Source organism: Chrysemys picta, chromosome 18 (genome assembly GCF_011386835.1).
Source record: "Chrysemys picta bellii isolate R12L10 chromosome 18, ASM1138683v2, whole genome shotgun sequence".
Classification (NCBI taxonomy): Eukaryota; Metazoa; Chordata; order Testudines; family Emydidae; genus Chrysemys; species Chrysemys picta.
In genome coordinates this window covers 13,459,722-13,481,238 of record NC_088808.1, presented here as the reverse complement: position 1 = coordinate 13,481,238, position 21,517 = coordinate 13,459,722, and the positions used below count along the sequence as shown (strand labels likewise).

The 21,517-nt window shown below is 44.2% G+C and overlaps 1 protein-coding gene across 19 annotated transcripts in view; it reads left to right on the top strand.

Annotated features, from left to right (window-relative positions):
- The first annotated feature begins 7,662 nt into the window (after positions 1 to 7,662).
- The window catches only part of DNM1 (dynamin 1), a 109,977-nt gene continuing 96,122 nt past the window's right edge, over positions 7,663 to 21,517 (top strand). For all 19 annotated transcript variants that reach the window (XR_010593556.1, XR_010593551.1, XR_010593554.1 and 16 more), the window contains exon 1: positions 7,663 to 8,086. Coding sequence is in view for 13 of the 19 variants with exons in the window: in XM_024106120.3 (XP_023961888.1) it covers positions 7,926 to 8,086 (161 nt within the window). In the remaining 6 variants the exon portion in view is untranslated. The remainder of the gene's footprint in view (positions 8,087 to 21,517) is intronic.

Sequence of the window (21,517 nt, the reverse complement as noted above, 5' to 3'; positions counted from 1 at the left end):
GGGCACCGTCTGTTCAGGGGCTGTGGCTAGGCGAATTGAGTAAACGGCTAAAAGGGGAAGCAGATGGTAGCCAACCGCTTTTTTTTATTATTATTATTATTACAGTCCAGGGGAATTCTTGGTATCTGCTGCAGATGGTAACTGTCTCACTGAGGAGATGGAAAATCCCTAGCACTCACTGGCAATTTGTTGTGGTCGATCTCCACAAACTTTGCCTTGAGAAAATAGTCTTTTTGGAGAAAATGAGACTTTTGCATCATTCTTGTGAGAAGCAACAGAGGGTCCTGTGGCACCTTTAAGACTAACAGAAGTATTGGGAGCATAAGCTTTCGTGGGTAAGACCCTCGCTTCTTGCATCTGAAGAAGTGAGGTTCTTACCCACGAAAGCTTATGCTCCCAATACTTCTGTTAGTCTTAAAGGTGCCACAGGACCCTCTGTTGCTTTTTACAGATTCAGACTAACATGGCTACCCCTCTGATACTATTCTTGTGAGAATTTATTTTGATCTACAAGATTTTCTAGCAAGTTTAGGTGCTTTCTAGTGACAGTGTGAAGCAAACCTCTCCTGTGGTGTGGCAACTCTTCTAATAAACTCATTTGAAATATGTGTCCAGTATCTGAGACCTTTGGCTGAAAGAAGTGCTGTGAACTCTCATTTTCTCTTTAGACTCAATCTAGTGGGACAATAAGACTGAAGTCCTGATTGTTCGCTGTTTACTGTACTAGGGAGCAATCCTGCAATAATTACTCATGTGAAAAGCCCTTAGTCGTGTGAATGGTCTCATTGACTTCAGTGAGACTACTCACACAAGTAAAGACTTTTGCAAGACCCATGGTTGCAGGATTGGTCCCTAGCTGGTTTTTGTTTTCTTTTGACTTTTTTATATGATTTTATAATAGTCTATTTGGAGATCCTGGCCCTTAATGGGTAGCTGTGTTAATGCCTAGACTCCTTAAGCCAATCATTAATGGCTCAAAAACACACTCCTGTTAATCTTTGTGGTTTAAGTTTTGTCCCAGGAAACAGTCGTGCGAAAATTTATATGGAGGCTTTTTCACATTGCTCCACATAACTGATCCTTTTCCTCCACCATAATTACCCTACTGCAAAAACTGCCAGGGCCGAATAATTTGCAGTGATGGAAGAGCAGGAAAAAGCCCTTGTAAGAAGATCCTAGAGCAGTGATACTCAGACCTCAGTGCTTCAGGAGCCAAATTAATTATCAACATTACCCCCAAGGAGCTACAGTAGTGTGAATTCATTATTTAAGTTACTACTGTACTATATATTCAACTCCTCTTCATGAGTAAGGAAACACATGATCATAGTAAAATCATCCTGCTTGGTTAATAACTTACTTAATTGATTAATAACATACAAAAAGGATCCTCATTGGTTAATAATTAAATCACATAGTGTTTTAATATCACGTGCTGCAAAGAGTCACATTCAAGAGCCACTTGTGGCTCACAAGCTGCAGTCTGAGTATCAGTGTCCTAGAGACTTTGGTTAGAGAGAATGGCTGACCCAGTAGTTTGGGCACAAGCCTGGGACTCAGAAGAACCAGGCTCTATTCCATACTCTGCTGCAGACTTCATGTGTGACTTTGGGCAAGTCACTTAGGACCAGATTGTAAGGGTATTTAGGTGCCTAGTGGGATTTTCAGAAGCACCTAAACACTTCTGAATTCCCCAGTAGGCATCTATCTGCATTTTTAGGCACCTGAATACCTTTATAAATCTGCATGTGCTTCAGTTCCCCATTTCCCACAATGAGGATAAAAGCACTTCTTTATGTCACAGATGTTATGGGTGTTATGATGATAAATGACTGGGAGAGCTGGCAGTGGCCCCTATTTAGGGTTCTAATTGTCCCCATGGTGCATATGTATTGTGATCAGGGCCGGCTCTGGCTTTTTGGCCACGCCAAGCAAACAAAAAACAAAAAACCTGCAGCGCGGCCGGAGCGTGGGTGCAGGGGGACCGGCTGGTGGTGGGGGAGGGGGAGGAAGCGGGCGGGAGAGAGAGAGAAGGGGGTGGCCAGGGCTACAGCAGCGGCGCTGCCAAATGCCCCCCCCCCCCGCTGCGCCGCCTCCTGCCGCCTGCCGCGAGGGCTCCGCTCCGGTCGGCGGGGAGGGAAGGAAGAGGACTGCCCTGCAGGGCGCTCTGGTTCTCCACGCCGCCGCCCCCTACAGGGCGGCCGGAGCAGAACAAGAACAACAACAACAAAAGCGGCCGTGCCGCCCTAGGATTGGGCAGAATGCCTCCTCGAACAATCTGCCGCCCCAAGCACCAGCTTGCTCAGCTGGTGCCTGGAGCCAGCCCTGATTGTGATACTCTTTAACTACATGATTACATACTGCTTTTTCCTCGGAACCCTGAAAATATTAATCACTTACCTAAACATCTATTCTTGTCCAAATCCCTTTTGTTTTGGACCATATCATTCAACTTATTGTTTTCTTGCTTAGATCCCGACTTCAGTGGAGTTGCACAAGGGATAAATTTGACTCAGTGTCTTGTAAAGTATTTACCCTTTTAAAACTTTTTTTGTGAGCAGGTGAAGGTGTATAAAGTTGGTTCAACAAATTTCCTGTTTCAGAAGTGAAGTGTAACAGAGCATGTATTTCATGTGATTTTCCTAAATGGCAAACTACATATTTGAAAACATAAAAAATTATGGGATGCATCCATTCCAGATAACTGTTCTTATTGCAACCACCTTGAAAGACAGAAATTCCTCTCCTTTTGAATAACTCAGAGCATCTGCTCAAAGTGCGGTAGCACAGAATAGGCACTTTAAAAGTGCATGTGTGTTTGTGTGTATATATATTCTCTTATATTGATAAACCTAGTGGCAATCCTGTTCCCCCAACCCTTCATCAGTGTTTATATTCTTATGTTTATTTATAGAAGTCTCCTGGATGCACACAGGCTCAAGAACATGAACCACCTGGTGTACGGTTACTCTATAGGGTTGCCAACTTTCTAATCACACAAAACCAAACACCCCGCCCCGCCCCTTCACCGAGGCCCCGCCCCTGCTTGCTCAATCCTGTTCCCCCAACCCTTCATCAGTGTTTATATTCTTATGTTTATTTATAGAAGTCTCCTGGATGCACACAGGCTCAAGAACATGAACCACCTGGTGTACGGTTACTCTATAGGGTTGCCAACTTTCTAATCACACAAAACCAAACACCCTGCCACGCCCCTTCACTGAGGCCTAGCCCCTGCTTGCTCCATCACCCTTCCCTCCATCACTCACTCTCCCCCACTCTTACTCACTTGCATAAGGCTGGGGCAGGGAATTGGGGTGCGGGAGGTGGTGAGGGCTCCAGCTATGGGTGTGGGCTCTGGGGTGGGGCCAGGGATGAGGGGTTTGGGGTGCAGGAGGGGGGTCTGGGCTGGGGCAGGTGGTTGGGGTGTAGGGGGGTGAGGACTCAGGGGTGGAGCTGGAGATGAGGGATTGGGGTGCAGGAGGGGGCTCTGGGCTGGGGCAGGTGGTTGGGGTGCAGGGGGGTGAGGGCTCTGGGGTGGGGCCAGGGATGAGGGGTTTGGGGTGTAGGAGGGGGCTCTGGGCTGGGGCAGGTGGTTGAAGTGCAGGGGGGTGAGGGCTCCGGCTGGGGGTGTGGGTTCTGGAGTCCATCTGGGGATAAGGGGTTTGGAGTGCAGGAGGGGGATAGGGCAGGAGGTTGGGGTGTTTTGGGGGGTGGGCTCCAAGAGGGAGTGTGGATGTGAGAGGGGACTCCAGGTTGGGACAGGGGGTTGTGGTACGGGGTCCCGGCAGTGCTTACCGTGGCTCCCAGGCAGTGGACGCCAGTCCCTGCAGCCCCTAGACGCATGGGTGGCCAGGGAGACACCACACGCTGCCCTCGCGCCCGCAGGTACCGCCCCCGCAACTCCATTGGTTGTGGTTCCTGGTCAATGGGAGCTGTGGAGTTGGCCCTGGGGATGGGGGCAGCGCGTGGAGCCTCCCTGCCGGCCCATGTGTCTAGGGGCTGCAGGGACCTGGCGGCTGCTTCCGGGAGCCACACGGAGCTAGGGCATGCAGGGAGCCTGCCTTAGCCCCGGGCCCCCGCTGTGCTGCTGACCAGCCTTTTAATGGCCCAGTCGGCACCGCTGCCAGGATCCCTTTTCCACCAGGTGTTCCGGTCGAAAACTGGACACCTAGCAACCCTATTACTCTATCACCTGATGGTCTGAAGTGCTGAACGGTCACAGCTCCAGCTGAAGTCAATGGGAGCTGTGGGTGCTCAACACATGTAAAAATTAACTGTTAGTGAGCAGGAGACACATAGGCCAAATTGGAATAGTGTCCACTCTTTTTGTTTGGTTTGGTCTGGGCAGGGCTGGATTAACCCCTCACTGGGCACTAGGCAAACATAAATGTACATGGGCCCCTGCCTTCTAATCTGAATAACAACGAACAGCTGATGTTGCACTTATGTTGCACTTGCTCCAACATAAACATAGACCACTCAAGACAATCTGCTATCCTAAGTAAAACTTCAGCGTGCCACCCCCCTCTTACCCGCTAGAACAGAAGTTATCTTCTGAGGGTGTGTGCCCATCAGATGTGGGGGAGGGCGAGATAGGGGCATGGCAAACCTTCTGGTGGTCCAGTAATTATGGTAGATATGGGGAGCCCAAGCATCATTTCACAGCACCACTCACTCCTATATTGATAAACATGGTATTGGTGACAATCCTGTTCCTCCTCAGTTTGGCACTGGCCTAATTTGAGTGAGTGGCACTGCAATTTTCATCCCCTCCCTAAATGAATTTGGGCCCTGGGCATGTGCCTAGTTTGCCTGTGCATTCTAGCCCTGGGTCTGGGCACTTTCTTCCCCAGGGGAGTGAGTGCATTGTCTCCACAGGTCTGAGGAGCGAGAGGCAGCTCCCTGTCTTGTGGAGGTGCACTCTGCTAGCTACTTGGTCAGATGGATCACTTTTTAAGGGGTATAGTTTCAAACAAGGGCTTTCAAACTGCACTAACAATATCTGTGGGCAGGTCTGGTTGCATGAGCTAATGGGGATTTACTCCCACAAAACCAGTGCACCTCGCTACATGCTTGCATGGAAATAGATGGACCTGCAAATATGAGCACATTTATCCACAGGTGCATTTATAGAAATTAATTTGAAAATGTGGCCCTAGATAATTTAAAACACGTTAAAGAAATAATTTCTTTCTCTTTCCTTTTCTCTTTATTTGCATGTCCCAAACAGGGCTTTCTAGCCTAGAAAGAAATTGGAGTTTTCTCTGTCTATTCCTGCTTGGAAATCTCCTACTTATTTCCAAGTCTCTCTTTTCCTCCAGTATTTGCTATACAGGATGTTCACATAGCTCTTTTTTTTAAACTACTGCTACAAACTGCTGTATAAGTCATCAAGCAAGGAGATGCTTTGGAGTCACAAGGCCTGCACCAAGCAACAGAGGGTCTCAGATGCAAGAAGTGAGGTTCTTACCCACGAAAGCTTATGCTCCCAATACTTCTGTTAGTCTTAAAGGTGCCACAGGACCCTCTGTTGCTTTTTACAGATTCAGACTAACAGGCTACCCCTCTGATATAAGGCCTGCACCATCACACCTTGACACTCAGCAGATACCCTTGCAATGAACAGTCTCTTACAGAAGCAGAAAATGAGGGATCTGAATTTGAGAGGTGCTGATTACCCGCAACTCTAATTGACACCAATGGGAGGTGCGGGTGATCATTACCTCTTAAAATCAGACCACAGGTTCTTTCATATTTGTACTTGGGGCTCCCGCTTTGCTGTCTATGATTTACATGACAAGAATTCTTGCAGAAGTGGTTAGATAGACTCACTATGTGGCAATATTAATGAATCCTTACATCTGTAATGTTGCATACCAATATTGCCTCCTCATTTACAAGTGCATCTGAAAACTGGGTAAAAGGCACCATGTTCTGTGCAGCTTTCAGTGTAATGTTAGTGATAATTTACAGATTTCGAATGAAAGCATCAACACAATTTTCTGACATTTTCTGCAGATTTTTCACTCTTTCCTTCTCCCCTGCCCTAGTTTCTTGTCTGCATGGAGAAGGCACCTGCTACTCTTGATAGTTTCCCCAGCACTCCTCTTGCCCCCTACTGCCTCAACTGTATCAGGTACAATAGCTTTTGTGATCAGAATGTTCATCACTCGTCCTGAAATGAGGCAGGGTATAAAGAGCTCACATCAGACCTGCAGACTCCACAAAAGTTGTGTGTGTGTGGCTTGAGAGCCGAAGATTATCAGTAATTTAAATTCTAATTTCATGAAAAATAAATCTGAAAGTAAGAATACCTGAGTGAGAACTCATAAGCAATCCTGTGGTTGCATCCCAGTCTTCTCTCCCTTCCTCTGGTTATATTAGTCAGATTGTTTTTTTAAGGCATGAATGTCAATTGCTGACACAATGCACTTTCAATGTTCTTTTGCAAGCCTTTTCGAAGAGAAACACAAATGTTTTAATTTAATTTCAGATCTCACGGGGAACAGAACGATCCTAAGTGATGATTTCTGGAACATAGGCTCACTCAGAGTGAAATGCCTGTTTAGTATGTTAAACAGACAGATAGGGGTCCAATATTCGGATAGTTTGATGGTGCTATTGCTAGCAAAAAGTGTTGATAGCTGCAATCAAATACAATCAATGTTATGTAAATGTTAGAATTGTTGATTACAGCAAAGCTCTGGTAAATGGCAGCTTTCCTATCAAGATTGGAGGGGGAGGGGGGAAGGGGAGAGGACTGCAAACATCAACATGGACAGAGTGAAATTATTTTGACCCTGACCTGTAAGAAATATTTTTGTTTTCACCAAGGACACTTTCAGGTTAATTATGCCCCTAAATATTACTTTTGTAAAAACATTATTTTGCAAACTAAGCCAAACATTTCCTCTTTATTATCTGAGGCTTTAAAAAAAATCAGTGGAAACACATAAAACATTTCCCTGCATTTTTGGTAAATCAAACATAGAAGCAATGTGCTAGTGCATTACAACCAGAAATGGAAATTGACTGGGAACAAAAGTGAAATGGATTTCTTCCTTGTCCATGCTCTGGGAAATGCAAAAAGCAAAGATCAAACAGGAGCAACAGTGAAAAGTAAATTAAAAGTAAAATAAAATAAATAAATAAACGTATACTTTAGTGATGAGTAAACTAGGTAAGGGCACTTACAAGAACAGAGATTATTTAGAGAGATATTATTTAAAATATATATTTAGCTATTAATTTGCAGTGTCTCTTGAATATTTCAAGTCAACACTGATTTTTTGTGTGGTACTGCGGTTTGGGAGGAGTGAAATATTCTTGGCTTCTTCATTACAAATACATCAGGGATTATTCAGACCCTCCAGATTTCACATTTTGGAGCGTTGATTTTAATGCCAATTTTGAACCCCTCTCTTGTGATGGAAGATTGTGTTGTGTTTCCGTGAGACACTGGAAGCCTCCCTTATTCATAGTGTCCCTGCTTGGGAGCAGATCCCAGGCTACGGAGGCAGGTACCCTAAAGACACCTGGCTCGCGGCATAGCTCCCTTTAGCAATCCCTTTACATTTACCTACATGAACTACAACTCCCATGAAGCTCTCGGCCCACAGGAGGGCACTCAAAGCCCTCTAGCGGCCGCGGCTGGTACGAGCGCTTTAATCCCTTGAGGAGCCCTGTGGCTAGCGGAGCTTGAGCTGGCAGTCGGGGTAGCAGCGCTGCTGCAGAGCTCCAGGGTCCTAGGTTAGGTGGAAGTGGAGGGCAAACCAACCCACCACCTAGCTGTGGGGTGGGGACAACCCCTGATGAGGGCTTGGGGGGCCAAACCCCAGCAGTAAATCCTTTGTAAACCAAGCAGGGAGAAAGGCGGTTGCACTGCAAGCCCAGGAGGCGAGAGCCCAGGCGGAGCTGCAGACATGGGGAACCGAGGGATGGAAGACCTCATCCCCCTGGTCAACAAGCTCCAGGATGCCTTCGCTTCCATCGGTCAGAATGCCGACTTGGACCTACCCCAGATAGCTGTGGTGGGGGGACAGAGCGCCGGCAAGAGCTCAGTGCTGGAAAATTTTGTGGGAAGGTAAGACTTTTCAAATATAGGGGATGTTATGGGGGCTGATGTCCCTGATGCATCTCTGTTGTGCAATGCATTGCTCAATGGACATGCAATGCAACGCTTAATGCAGTGCAATCCAGGACAGGCGGGGGGGGGGGCGGGGGGGAGCGCTGATCTTGCTCCTCTGAACTTGGGATTCATACTGGAAAAGGATCATCCCAGCCCCTGCTACATACACACATTCTAGTGCCGGAATTGCACTGCACCCTACAATGCAGAAATCAGGAGTCTCTGTGACCGGTGACATTCCCTTGATTGTCACCTTCACTAGCAGGAGAGCCCTCCCCTCAGCATAAGATTAGAAGTGCATGTGTGTGTATAAATGTCCGCTTTGAAATGGTAATATCTGATTGGGAACTGATCAAAGCAGATCAATGCTGGGCAACATATTGCTTGGTGGGGCGGGGGGAGTGTGTGTGAAAGAGGTTGAGAGGAGGATGCAGCACCAGACAAATCCTGCTTTTGGAGTGACTAATGCACAAAAGAAGCCATTTGTTTGGGGGTGGAGAGGGAGTAGGAAGGAACTGAACTGATGTGTTGTCCACATCACAGGAGATTTAATGGTTTTAATCCTAAATCATTTATTTATTTATTTATTTATTTATGGGAGCTAAATACAAGAAGACAGAATCCTGGGGATGAGCAAGGAGCCAGGATGGTAGGATGTCTCCCCTCACCCCCCGCTGCTGGAGGACAATTGCTGCTGGGCACTGGCAGGGTGGGGGGAGGATGAGGAATAGGGGAGGAAGACACTGCTTCAAGGAGAGAATGAATAACATAGATGGTTGTACAGAATGTACAGAAAATTCAGGGAAACCCAGTAAAGCACAGACAAAGGGTCCATATGTTATGTAATGTCAGGGATAGAAATGTCAGAGAAAAATAGCCACATTCTGGGGTGTCCTTTATTTTTATCACACATTAGAGACCTGCAAGCCAGAGCCAAAAATGATACCGCTTCTGCATCATTTTTGGCAATGTATTCTCTATGGTGATTCTAAAAAATACTGATCAGTTAATATTGTGTGTGCAGATAAATAACTGTATACAAACCCTGTTAAATACCAGCCATTGTGATCTGAACAGATCCATCAAGACTAGATTTCTTATTTGTTATAAATTTCACCCTGTAGAATCCCCCAAGGTGAAATGCTAGGAAGACTAGGGTCACATAGCATGTCCTCTGCTCCTGATTGTGTCTGGGTAGATACAGGACATGCCTTGAACGCTACATAGGCACCTAAAGATGGATGTGCTTGTTGTGAGGCTGAGCAGCTGTGGAGTTTAAGTTCAATTTCATCCCTCCCCCCTTCTCTGTCCTCCATGGTGGATGCCATGTCAGGATCTGGGAGGAGAAGCCGAAAAAGCAGTGGTTATTCCCCTATGTGCTCAACTCCCTGGGTGCTACCATTTTGTGACAGTAATATTCTGGTGCTTTCCCTTCATGTGACCTTCACAATAATCACCAGCAGCTTCAACAAATAGCAGGTGACCAGGGAAGGTGTCTGCACACACATATACACAACACCTGGAGTGCATCCTGAGCTTGTTTGTAGCTTGGTTAAGCTATTGTGGCCCTTGCTATAATCCTTCCTTATTAGGCTCTGCTATCCTCTATGACCAGGATGCAGGTTGCTGCTGATTTCCCTAGGAGGAACTACTGCTGTGACAGAGTGTTAGATTATTTTCTTCCACAAACTGTATTCTCCCTCTTCTTTCCCTGCTTTGTTGCGTGGGCGCTCTCTCTCTTTCTCTTTTGCCCCCTCTAGTCCTTGCACTGTGACATCTACTAACAAAATTATTTTTATAACTCTTTTATCATTGAAAGAGCCTGTAATGAGCCTGAATAGCTCCATCTTTGGTGGTATATGAACAGAATGGTCCAATATGCTGTACAGGGGCCCCGGTGTCCCTGAGCCATGAGAGACAGTGTGCATTAGGGAGATGCCACTTTTGCTTCCGGGGAAAAGAAAACAGAGCAAGAATCAGAGTAGTTGTTTAAACAAAACCTCCCATCGTTGCATATTCAAAAGAGCCTGAGATTCTCGCTTGCTGATTTTCAATGGTCTATTTTAGAACCTATCAGAGATCCCATTCTGATTAAGTGTTCCTGGGAATCTTGGTGAGGGAAGGACTTCCAGAAGCCTCAGCTATAAGTATTATTTATTTGTATTACCTCAGCACCTAGGAGCTCCCATCATGGACCAGGACCCCATTGTGCTAGGTGCTGTACAAACACAGAACAAAAAGATGGTTTCTGCCCCAAAGAGCTTACAACCTACTGTGATCAAACCTGTTGAGAAGAGAAAAGGGGTTCCCAGAACTGTTACTGAGCAAAACCCTGGTTAGCCTGTTGGGTTCGTTGCTTCCATGACCCCTGAATGCTGAGAGTCAAATCTGTCTTTTACGGAAGTTCTGTACGGTGACTGCTGTAATGATGTACCAAGTATGGCCATTGAGCAAGAACAATATCAGAGCAAATAGTTCCTTTCTTTTAGCTCTAGCAAGCAGAAGGGGACAAATTGTAACTCCACTGACTCCAATGCACAGCTGCAGAGTGTAGCTGCCTAATGGAGGGTGAATGAACTGATTTTTATTATCCATAATTTTCCGATGACCTCTGTCTCAGTAGGGCTTGTGACTTCACTGCATCCTATCAGTTGTCTCCATGGTAGCACATTATGGTGCCAGAGCTTTTAGGATAATGAAGTAACGAAGGGTAGCCACATAGGAGCTGACAGGACAGGATGAAAACACAATCGTTCAGGGAAATAATTGGAGAGAAAATGGAAAACACGTCAAAGGGAACTATTGACTTCTTCCATATGATGCCATTAGGTGGCTGGGTGGCTCAGGGGATTGGTAATAGATATGAAACCTCTTGCCACTGAAAGTACCAGTCTACACTACAAAACCAATTGTGTTTAAATATGGCTGTGACCCAGCCAGGTTCTAAGGTATTTTTTTCCTTGTTTGTGTGGACAGAGAAAGTCAAGTTAGGGAGCCATGTTTTAATCTTCACTGGTATCTAGGCTAAAACATGGTCCCTTAACATGATTTTGACATGGTTTTTTTCTGTTCAGACAGGAAGGAAGAATCTGTGTTATAACATGGCGGGACCACACACATTAAAACATGGTCATTGCTATAGAGAAGCCTATGTCACCAGTTTTTTTGGGATCAAGCTGTGGGTGAGATTGAGTCATCACCACCTGACAGCTGTTTGGTGCACAATATGAAATGAGTTTGGTGGGTCTCAGCCCAGTTCCACATGGACAGTTATCCACATTCAAAAACAAACGACACCAACACAATTGACAGTAGCTGGTCCTTTTGATGGGGGTGTTTCAGCAGAGAGGCTGAAGGCTGAATGTGTCATGAAGATTAAACTCCCCTCTTAATTCTAGAGGTAGTTCCTCCAGATCACATCAGCATGGTAGAATGGAGATGGTTTCACTAACATCACACCTGATCCATGGATAAACAGGATTTCAGTCTCTAGGGCTTCCAATCCAGCATCTTCTGCTAACCCCAACATTCAATGTATGCTGAATTGTTCAAAATACAGAGGAACTACACTGAATGCAATAAATGTTATTTTGTTTGATATCTTATCAAACAAGTACTTCTTCTTCTGAGTGCAATGGTTCGCTAGTCACTGCTAATTACTCTCCCAGTATCACTTACTCTGCTGTTAACGGATTACCCAACAATGCAAAGCTTGTATTTATAATAGCAGATGTCTATGTGGCTGCTATATGTGCTTCTGCTGCTGAGGACTCAGCATGGTGACTAACACCAGATGATGATGGTAAAATCCTCTAATGGTGTGGGATGAGACTGATAGAAGAAGGGCAGCTGACATTTATCTTCCCAGACTGGTTTATGCTGGGGCCTCAGAGCTGGCAAGAAGCTTAGTTTTGGTCATCCCTAAGCGTTGGCTACTGTGGATGTGCTACCACTAGGACAACATCTTATGGAGTCACCCTCCCCTTTTTGTTCCCGATGCCTATTTGCTACTTCAGAGTGCCTGCATGAATTGGCCCTACAGACTGCCAGTGTTTGATGAACTGCTTGGATGGAGTGAGTAAAGCATGGGGATACTTGATGCTGATCTAATTTGAGATTGGGTTTCCCAAATAGAGAGTCTGTAAGCAAGAAAATGGGGACATCTAAGGTAAAGTTCACACAGTTGTTTCCAAAGTCCAGAAATGTTCACTCTCCTTTTATGGCACGTGGCAAAATAAATAAATACATTAAATAAAAAGATGCCCTCCTGTCCAGTGATCTCAACGTATTTTAAAGACATGAGATAACTAAGCCTTCCAACATGCCAGGAAGTAGGAAACTATTATCACTGTTAGATGAAAGAACTAAGATGCAGTGCCGCTAAGTGACTTGTCCAGAGTCACACAGCAATGAGAACCAACCCAACATTTTATTAGTCCCAGACCTAAGCATAAGACCTTCCTTCCGTCATAAAAACTTTTATATCCAAATCAAGCCCCTTCCAAAGGTGGAATACTTTCCATGCTGAGTAAGGAGTCTTAAGCCTTGTCCACACACACTTGTACTGTTTTAACTATACGGTATAATTAAAGCGGTACAACCCACCATGGAGGATCTAGTTTTACTGGCATAAATGTGCTCATACTGGAATAGGATATTCCCATATGGGAAGGGGAACTCTACCAGTGTAAGTACCTTCATGCCAGTATAACTGTGGCCACACTAGGGATTGTACTGGTATAACTATTTCAATAAAAAAAAACCCCACACCCCTAACCAACATAGTTATATGTGTACAAAAACTTGGTCTTAATGTGTTTGCCTCAAGGGGATGCTCATCATATAGGTGAAAGAATAGAAAAGAACAAATTTAAACCTAAGCCCTGCCAATACTAAGCTAGAGCCTTGAAAAAGTGTTTTGCAGTAGATTGAATACAAGGCTAGGAGCCAAGAACTTTGTTCTGGATTTTATTTGGCCTCTGACACTTTGGTGACTTTGGGTGAGTAATTTAATGTCTCTGTGACTCATTCTCCCCACCTGTAAAATAGGGATAGTGATACTTGCCTACTTCCCAGAGATGATGATGATATGAAGCTTAATTAGGTGATATTTGTAAATTGCTTTGTAATGGAAAGGTGCACTGTCATTATTTTAGATACAGCGCTGCCTAGAAATTCCCTCAGAAAAGGCAATCTTCATGGACACATATTATCAAAATGCAAAGGATATCTCAGGAGCACGCATTGGCCTGTCCAGGTACAGCAGGGGCACATCACTGCTCACTCTCTCATCCTCAAAATGTATGGAGCTGAAACTTCTCTCTTCTCTTCTCGAGCAAACACTATGGCTAAAATAGTCAATGCTGCCCATGGGAACTGGGGGTCCAGAGCCCCCAGGCAGTTTTGAAAATCTCAGCCTGTAGGTATTCTTATGTCCACTCACCATACAGCATAACGCTCAGCATTTATATATTACTTTAATGGTCACATTTTCATTTATACCAAGAGCCCTTTAGACAACTCTGGCAGCATAAAGGGGCCTTAAAGTGGTTCATGCCCTCTTTGGGACCCCTTTTCACATCCAGAGTGCTGTAAAGGGACCTTAATGTGGTAAACCTTAAATGCATTATACAATACACACACATCTGTGAGGAAAGTGAGTAATAGTATCCCTATTTTAAAGACTGGAAGAGTGAGACACGCAGGGTGAAGTGACTTATCCAGGGCAATCGAGGTTGACAGCATGAGAGAACTCCTAGCCCTGAGCTCATGCCTTTTAATGGAATCCATTTATATTCCAACACCTGAATTATAACGTTTTTGTTTGATTTAGCTGTATGTATACATACAAACAGTGGTAAGCCTCCGGTATTTAATAGAGAACATACATCCATTTTCCTAAGATTAATAAAAAGCAACAAAGTACAATGTAGCACAAGAGTAAATGTGTATAGAATGCCATGATAAACCACAAGAAAAAGAAATTAACTCAAGAGAAATGTACATAGCTCTCAGCAATTGCCTGCGGAAGGAAAAGCAGCAGGAGACACACATTTGAGCCAAAACATAACATAGATGATCAGAATATTGTAAACAGAGAATATAAATATATAATTGCAAACCTAGATATCCCTGCTGCAACTCTTGTTCACGTGATTTGTCCTGTGGCTACTCACATGAGTGAGGATGAAGAGTCAAGCCCTAAATAAACACAAGTTTCTTTGTATATTATATATCATCACTATTTCCTGAAGCAGTGCACAGAGGTCTCACACCCTTAGAACCACTACACTTTTCACCTTAGCTCTTTTGACATTTTCCTACACTGTAACGAAGTGTGGACCTTGTCTTCAGTAGGGAAAAAAGTGTGTTCTTACCATATGTTTGCTAATATGTGGTAATTAACAAGGGATGAAATCCTAGTGAAGACAAGTTAGTTGTAGTTTTAACATGTGCTAGCACATTAAAGTAAACCCTAGGCTCCCCTAGGACTTACCTCAACCTGCTAACATGTGAAAACTACAAACTGCCTTGTCTTCACTAGGATTATATCATGTGTTAATTGCCAGGTTAGCTGACATGGTAAGAACACACCTTTTTTCCTAGTGTGAACACACATACCCCTCCTCCTCCTTGCACTTCTATAGTGCCTTTCATCTGAGGCTCTCCTAGCATTCCAGGCATTAATTAATCTTCACAATACTCTGCTGAGGTAGGCAAATGTTAGTATGCCAGTGTTACAGGTGTTAAACTGAGGCACAGAGCTGCTAAGTGATCTGAATGCACACTGAGGCCAGGCCCACACTTTAAACTTACATCGGTATATCTACGTCACTCAGGGATGTGAAAAATCCACACCCCAAGCAATGTAGTTATATCGAGTTAACCCCCAGTGTAGACAGTGCTATGCCAATGGGAGAGCTCCTCCCACTGACATAGCTACCGCCTCTTGGGGAGATGGATTGCCTACGCTGATGGGAGAAGCTCTCCTGTTGGCGTAATAGCATCTTCACTAAAGCACTACAGCAGCACAGCTGCACTGTACGTGAAGACAAGCCCTTCATCAGGAACAGAATTCAGGAGTCCTGAATACCAGTTCCCTGCCCTAATCACTAGACTTTCTAACATCAATCTAACATCAACCACTAGACTTTCAACATTCACCATGTTGTACATAACTATGTATAAATATAATGATGTGAAGTTAGAGAATTAAAGGCAAGTGTTTTGAGACCCAACTTGAGACATTTCGGGCCTGATTTTCAGAGATGCAGAGCAGCCACCGCTCCAGTTGAGTGGGTGCCTCAAGTTTGGTTACAGAAATTGAGGTGCTCCAAATCAGAGGCCAGATCTGTAAATGTTGTTCTAATACAGTAAAATAAGATACAAACTTTAACCCCTCACTTGCCTGCCTGGCTTAGAGCTTGATGCTTCAAGATGTTGAGCATCCCAGCTCGCACTAACTTGGGGCTCTAACTTGCCCCATAGACGTCTGTGGGATTTTCCAAATAAAGGATGCTCAGCATCTTGCAGGATAAGCCCCTGAGAGAGCAACCAAGTTAACATAAAAGTTAATGAATCAAAGAAAATCTGTCTCTTGGTGTTTTAGCTGCAGGAGCAAAATTTGCCATGGTGTACTGAGCAGAGATTTTATTTGTAAACCGGAGCCAAACTTACGTGTGCTCCACCCATATGAACCAATGCTAGGATTTTTCATTCAGTGCACTTATGTAGCAAAACCAGAGGAGTGGCTAAGGGGGTTATAGGCAGCCACCCAAAATGTAATGGTTTTCTGGCCAGATGCCCATGATAAAATGAACTTCTTTTTGGGAGGCCGCTCCGAATGAAACGTAACCTGCTACCAGTACCCATAGTCAATCCACTGCCTTCATGAGACACAGGGTAAATGGAATTTTTGAAAATATCTTTGGGAGTAATCCTTTCCTTCTTTCTTCTTTGCAATGTATAACGAAGCAAGTCATGGCACAACTGATAGGGAGGAGAGCTGCAACTAGATCTGTATTTTAAAAACACCTCAGTGTTATGATGCATGATAGGAAATGTAGTCTTTGCAACAGGACAACACTCTCATCACAGTTAAACAGCGTCCCCTCTGATCTCAGAATTGTTTTTGCACATCCTGATTCAGAAAACTGGAGCACCAATGGAGGGGGACACATAAGTAAGTGGGTAGGTGGAACTTGTGGCTAAAGAACAAGCCTAGGTCTCAGGGGACCTAAATTCTATTCCTTGATCTGCCACTCACTTGCTGTGTGACTTAACCTTTCTGTATCTTACTTCCACATCTGTAGAACCAGGAGAACACTACTACTTAAATCATAGATGTGATATGATAATCTATGTCACATCATACATAATCTTAATTCATGAATGGAAGTGCTCTGATCTTAACATAGATGGTGCAAGAGAAGTGTCAATAGTTATATGGGAAAGAAAGGGTCTCCCTTTTATTAATAGCTAAATCCAAACTCTTCGGTAATAAGGACAACAACATTCATCTTGCAATTCTTTAAAATGAAGGACCGTATTCTTATTTACTGAGATGATTTGCCAGAGAGCTGTAGACATCCATGCAATTCACATTCACCAGCTGATAGGAGGAAGAAATTTCCTCCTTGGGACAGTACTGCATAATTAAGTGTATTACATGGAGAGTTTGTGCCTTTCTCTAAAGCAGCCAGCATTGGCCACTATCAGAGAGAGACTACAAGATATGATGGATCTGTGTTATGATGCAGCAGGAAGCAGGATACCAGACTAGATGGATCAGTAGTGTGTTTAATTGTAGCACTTCCTACGTTCTCACATACATAGACATGCAGAGAAACTTGGAGAGCTGTGTACGTTGTAAGCTCTTTGGGACAGGGAATGTCTTTTACTATATGTTTATACGGTACCTCGCACAATGGGGCCCTGATCTGACAAATAATAATGATTAATAACACAGAATTGATAATAGAAAAAAGAGAAGTATAAATTAAGATTGTGTTGGAATAGGGGCTGTTCCTATTATGGCTTCTATTATGGTTAGGTTTATCTGGTGAGAAAAGTACATGCTTCAATCATGAATCAGAACAGAAAGCACCTCAATGATTGTAAGTCACATGGATCTGTGCACAGGGAAGTGATCAGCTACTCCACCGACCCTAGGACAGAATACAGCTCAGGACTTCAAGATGTCTAGAGTCACTGTCTCAACCAGTCTGCTCAGACCTGGAGGGGTCCAGATGCCAGACGGTGTAAGGGGTACTGATTTTGACAGCTCCAAAACTCTCTCTTCTTTTTCTTCCCCAGCCTCTTTATCTAATTTCATCTATGGCATTTGTAATGTATCCATCATGGCATCTAGGCATTAATTTACATATTGTTTATTTGGACTAATCTGGTGGGTTTTAGTTAGTCACAGAAGGTATTTTTTCTCATTGCTTATTACTAAATATAAATATTAGGGTGGTAGTGAAGAGTGGCTGAAGACGATGCTCGTGAATGTTCCTCTCTTATTCATCCTCTCAGTATTTATTAAAGCAATACCAGTGTTTTCATGGTTTTAAAATGATATTAACGGCTTGATTTAAGCTCAAAAGTCAAAATATTCAGAACAATTAATAATACGCTGCCCCTATGCAGAGCTTTTCAGCTTCAAAGCGCTTTGCAATCATTCACTAATAAATAATGGTCGATGAGGTGAAGTAGCTAAGTAATTGTCCTAATCCCCATTATAAAGACAAGGAAACGGAGCCAGAGAGGTTAAGTAACTTGCTGAAGGCCCCACAGTGACTGAGTGTCAGACTTGTGATTAGAAGTCAGGAGCTCATGGCTCCTAGTCAGCTGCTAAATCGGATTCTGTTCTTGCTTATATCAGTTTTGTGCTGATGTAGTTCCACTGACTTAATTGGAATTGCTGCTGATTTACACCCCTGTAAGTAAGAGAAGAATGGAGCCCTGAGTCTGAAATCTGACCCTAAATCCATCTGCAAATACGGTATGTAAAGCCTCCCATGGTTCTCGATTCTGAAGCTCTTGCTAGACCCAGTCATAATAGAGGGGATGAAGGATGGAATTTCAGTTTTAATGCTCAATCTCGTCTTAACATTTTGTGTGAATTAGGTGTTTATGACGATATACTGGGAGCAGATGCTGTGCACATTTCCCCAATGCAATTATTCCTGCTGCCCTGCCTAGTGTTGCCTAATGTTGCCATCTCTTGCGATTCTATTGAGAGTCTCGTGATTTGTTGTTAACTTGATTCCTGCACCTGGGGCTTTACCAGCTAAGAATCTCAGCTGTTGTATTAAAAAAAAGTAAGTTTCTAGCCCTCATGTTGCAGAAAAGAGCTTGAAAATGTGATCCACTAACTGCTCCAGCCCCCAGAGACACATAAAAAGAACTCCAAATGTATTATATTTAAAAACTCAAGATTTTTAAACCAATCTCATGTTTTTTGGTACATTACTCATGGTTTTTGAATGCTTGGGGCTGGCAGCACAAACCTGGGCCTCTCCTAAAATTGTCAGTCATGACAAGCTATGAGATATGCAAAATGGGATTTGGGATGAGCCCAACTTCTTTTCACTTGTGACTTAAGAATTGAACTCAGGTCTCTGGAAGTAAAAATGCTGTTTTAATAACCCACTACACCAATACCATCACCAACACCAAAGCCACCCCTCCTTACTTCTCATTTCCTGTTTCATATGAGTCTAGGTCACACTGTTAAAGCTACACAGATGAAGAGTGAAGGTTGAATTCACTGGTGTGTAATGCTGCTGTAATGAGTATCAGGAATTGTCAAGATCCTGTTTATCATGCCAGTGCAATCAATTTGTAGCAATGACACTGCACCCTGGATATAAGATGGCAGAGGTGCCAAGGCAGGATATGGTCTCCCTGAAAGAGGACACATCAGATTAAACTGATACTGCCATGGATCTTAGCTAACGGGCCAAGGAGTGTGGCTGAAGCATTGTAAAAATGTTAAGATTGAGCATAAACCGTAGCCATGTTTCAGAGCAGAGTTTTTTCTCAGCTGTACGAAAGGATTTTTCTCAGAACATCAACAGGCAGAAGTCCACAGAGACACTGAGTATTCACTTCTCAACATCTGCAAACATTTTTTTTTTAGAGCAGAGCTAATCTGCCCATGAGAGCACTGAAAAGTCTGTTATTCTGCCTTCCTCAGATAGGGAAAAAAAGCCTATGCTGATTTCCTGTACATTGGGAGGAAAAAAGGCCTGAAGGCAAAATTGTGAAGCCCATGTTCATTACCTTCATAGCAGGTCTAGCCTGAGTAAAGACTAGTCCTTTAGGATCTGGCCCTATGTTTTGAGGATGACAATTAGGCCACTTTTCAGTTCAGAAAGCCTTTGCCCACCCATACAGTTATAAACTTGTAAGAACAGGGGTTTATAATGAAAAACACAATTGCCTCCTTACCATACATCCTGATGTCTCCCTGAAGCTGTGTCTGCACAGCAGCTGGGAGGTGTACTTCTGAGCATGGGTAGACATACACACGCTAGCTCTGCTCAAACTAGTGCACTAAAAATAGCAGTTGTGGCCACAGCGGCACAAGCAGATGCTTGGGCTAACCATCCAAGTACAAACATACCTAACCCCGTGGGTATGTACTCAGGCAGCTAGCCTGGGCTGCTGCATGTGCTGCCGTGGCCACACCGCTATTTTTAGGCTCCAGCACACGTGTCAACTCGCACTGGGCATTATAGCTCCCAGCTTGCTGTACAGACTTACCCCGAGGGAACAATTCCGCACTGGCAGGACAATGCAATGGATGACATAATAAGTCTCTATCTTTTATGGGCTTGATTCTCAACTCACTAACACATTTTATACAGACGTAGCCACATTAACTTCCCTGGAATTACTCCTGATTTATAATGGTGGGAGATCAGGGTAAAGTCCTTTGATTCTAATAAATACACATATAAAGGTTACCGCTCTCTCTCGCTCTCGCTGGCTGCTGTGATCTCTTTGGTAATCTCTGGCTGTTTCTTAAGCTGATTGTGCTTTTACTTCTAATAGAAATGCCTCTATGTATAGCTGGGAATTGCCTGAGCATGGTGGCAGCCTCAAGTGGAAAACTGTTGCCAGATGGGAATGAGGGCCAAAAGGCAGAGCGAACTCTAGAGATCTCTGATGGGGTGGTACATGACATGTCACACTGCAGAGCCAGTCATTCTGCTTCAGCCCCAAAACCAGGTCACCTCCTTCACTTCAGCGCGGATGTTGGAAGAGATCATAGCAGGATGTCTCTTGCTTGGCTGTGTGGGGTTCCTGCTTTTTCCACGGGTCATTCATTGTGTGTGTGATGTTGACTTTCTCCATTTGAAGCCTGGCTGGAGAGTACTTGACACTCTGGATTCCCAGCAGAGGAGGAAGGATCCCCTGATCATGAATTTGATTGGCTTTTATTTTTTAAGGGCAACATGTTTAAAAGTGGCTCCTAATTCCGAGTGCCTCTGTTTTGAGCAGCATCAATTCAGACAACTTTAAGGTGTCTCAAACTGGGCACCAAAGACTGAAGCACCCAAAATGAGAAGCCACTTTTAAAAATTTGGTTGCAGAGCTTTTTTGTTGTTTTGGTGTGTGTACAGGGAGAGGGGCTTTGGGTGAAATGTTTTCTTCCTTGAGACAGTGAATGATAAGGAACAGGAGTGATGAGAATGAAAGTCCAGGGTTTTATCTGCTGCCTGCTTGTTCAAATCAGTTCTTTTCTCATATTGCTATTCCAATGGATACCTGTCTTGACCTAGAGGAATCACTTGGTGTGACAGAGGAGTTGAAGCTCTGTTAATTTAAAATGGGTCCCAATCCTGACTTAGAAACATTATCTTCTTCTGGGGTGAGAATGGAGATTCAGCCTCCATGACCAATCACTCCTGGGGCTGTTGTTCCCTCCTTTAGTGCTGCGAGGTTTGGAAATCAGACTGTCTGGTTTTTAAACTCAGTATAATGCCTGGGGTTTGCTGTACTGGAGGTGTTAGTGATCAAGCTGTTGTTTCTCATGGGCTAGGGGCGCAGCGTCTCTGACACAGCATGTTTTCAGCCAGTGTGATCCTAATTACATCTGAAAGTGCAGAGGTGCAATGTACAGCAAGGAGCCTGGTACCTCGTCCAGGCAGACAGGGATTGGAGGTATACAGCACCATTTTAATGTTCTCTCTAGGACAGCCGCACCTCTTCAAACAGTCTGTGATAACTTGCATGCACCCTGGAGAGACTGCCCTATCCTGCAGTGCCTGTGCCTCTAATGCACAGCCTGTGATAACTCATACAGACCCTGGGAGTCTACGTTCTGCTCCACAACACTTTCCTCCTCTACAGGTTTGTAATAGTGAATATGGACCC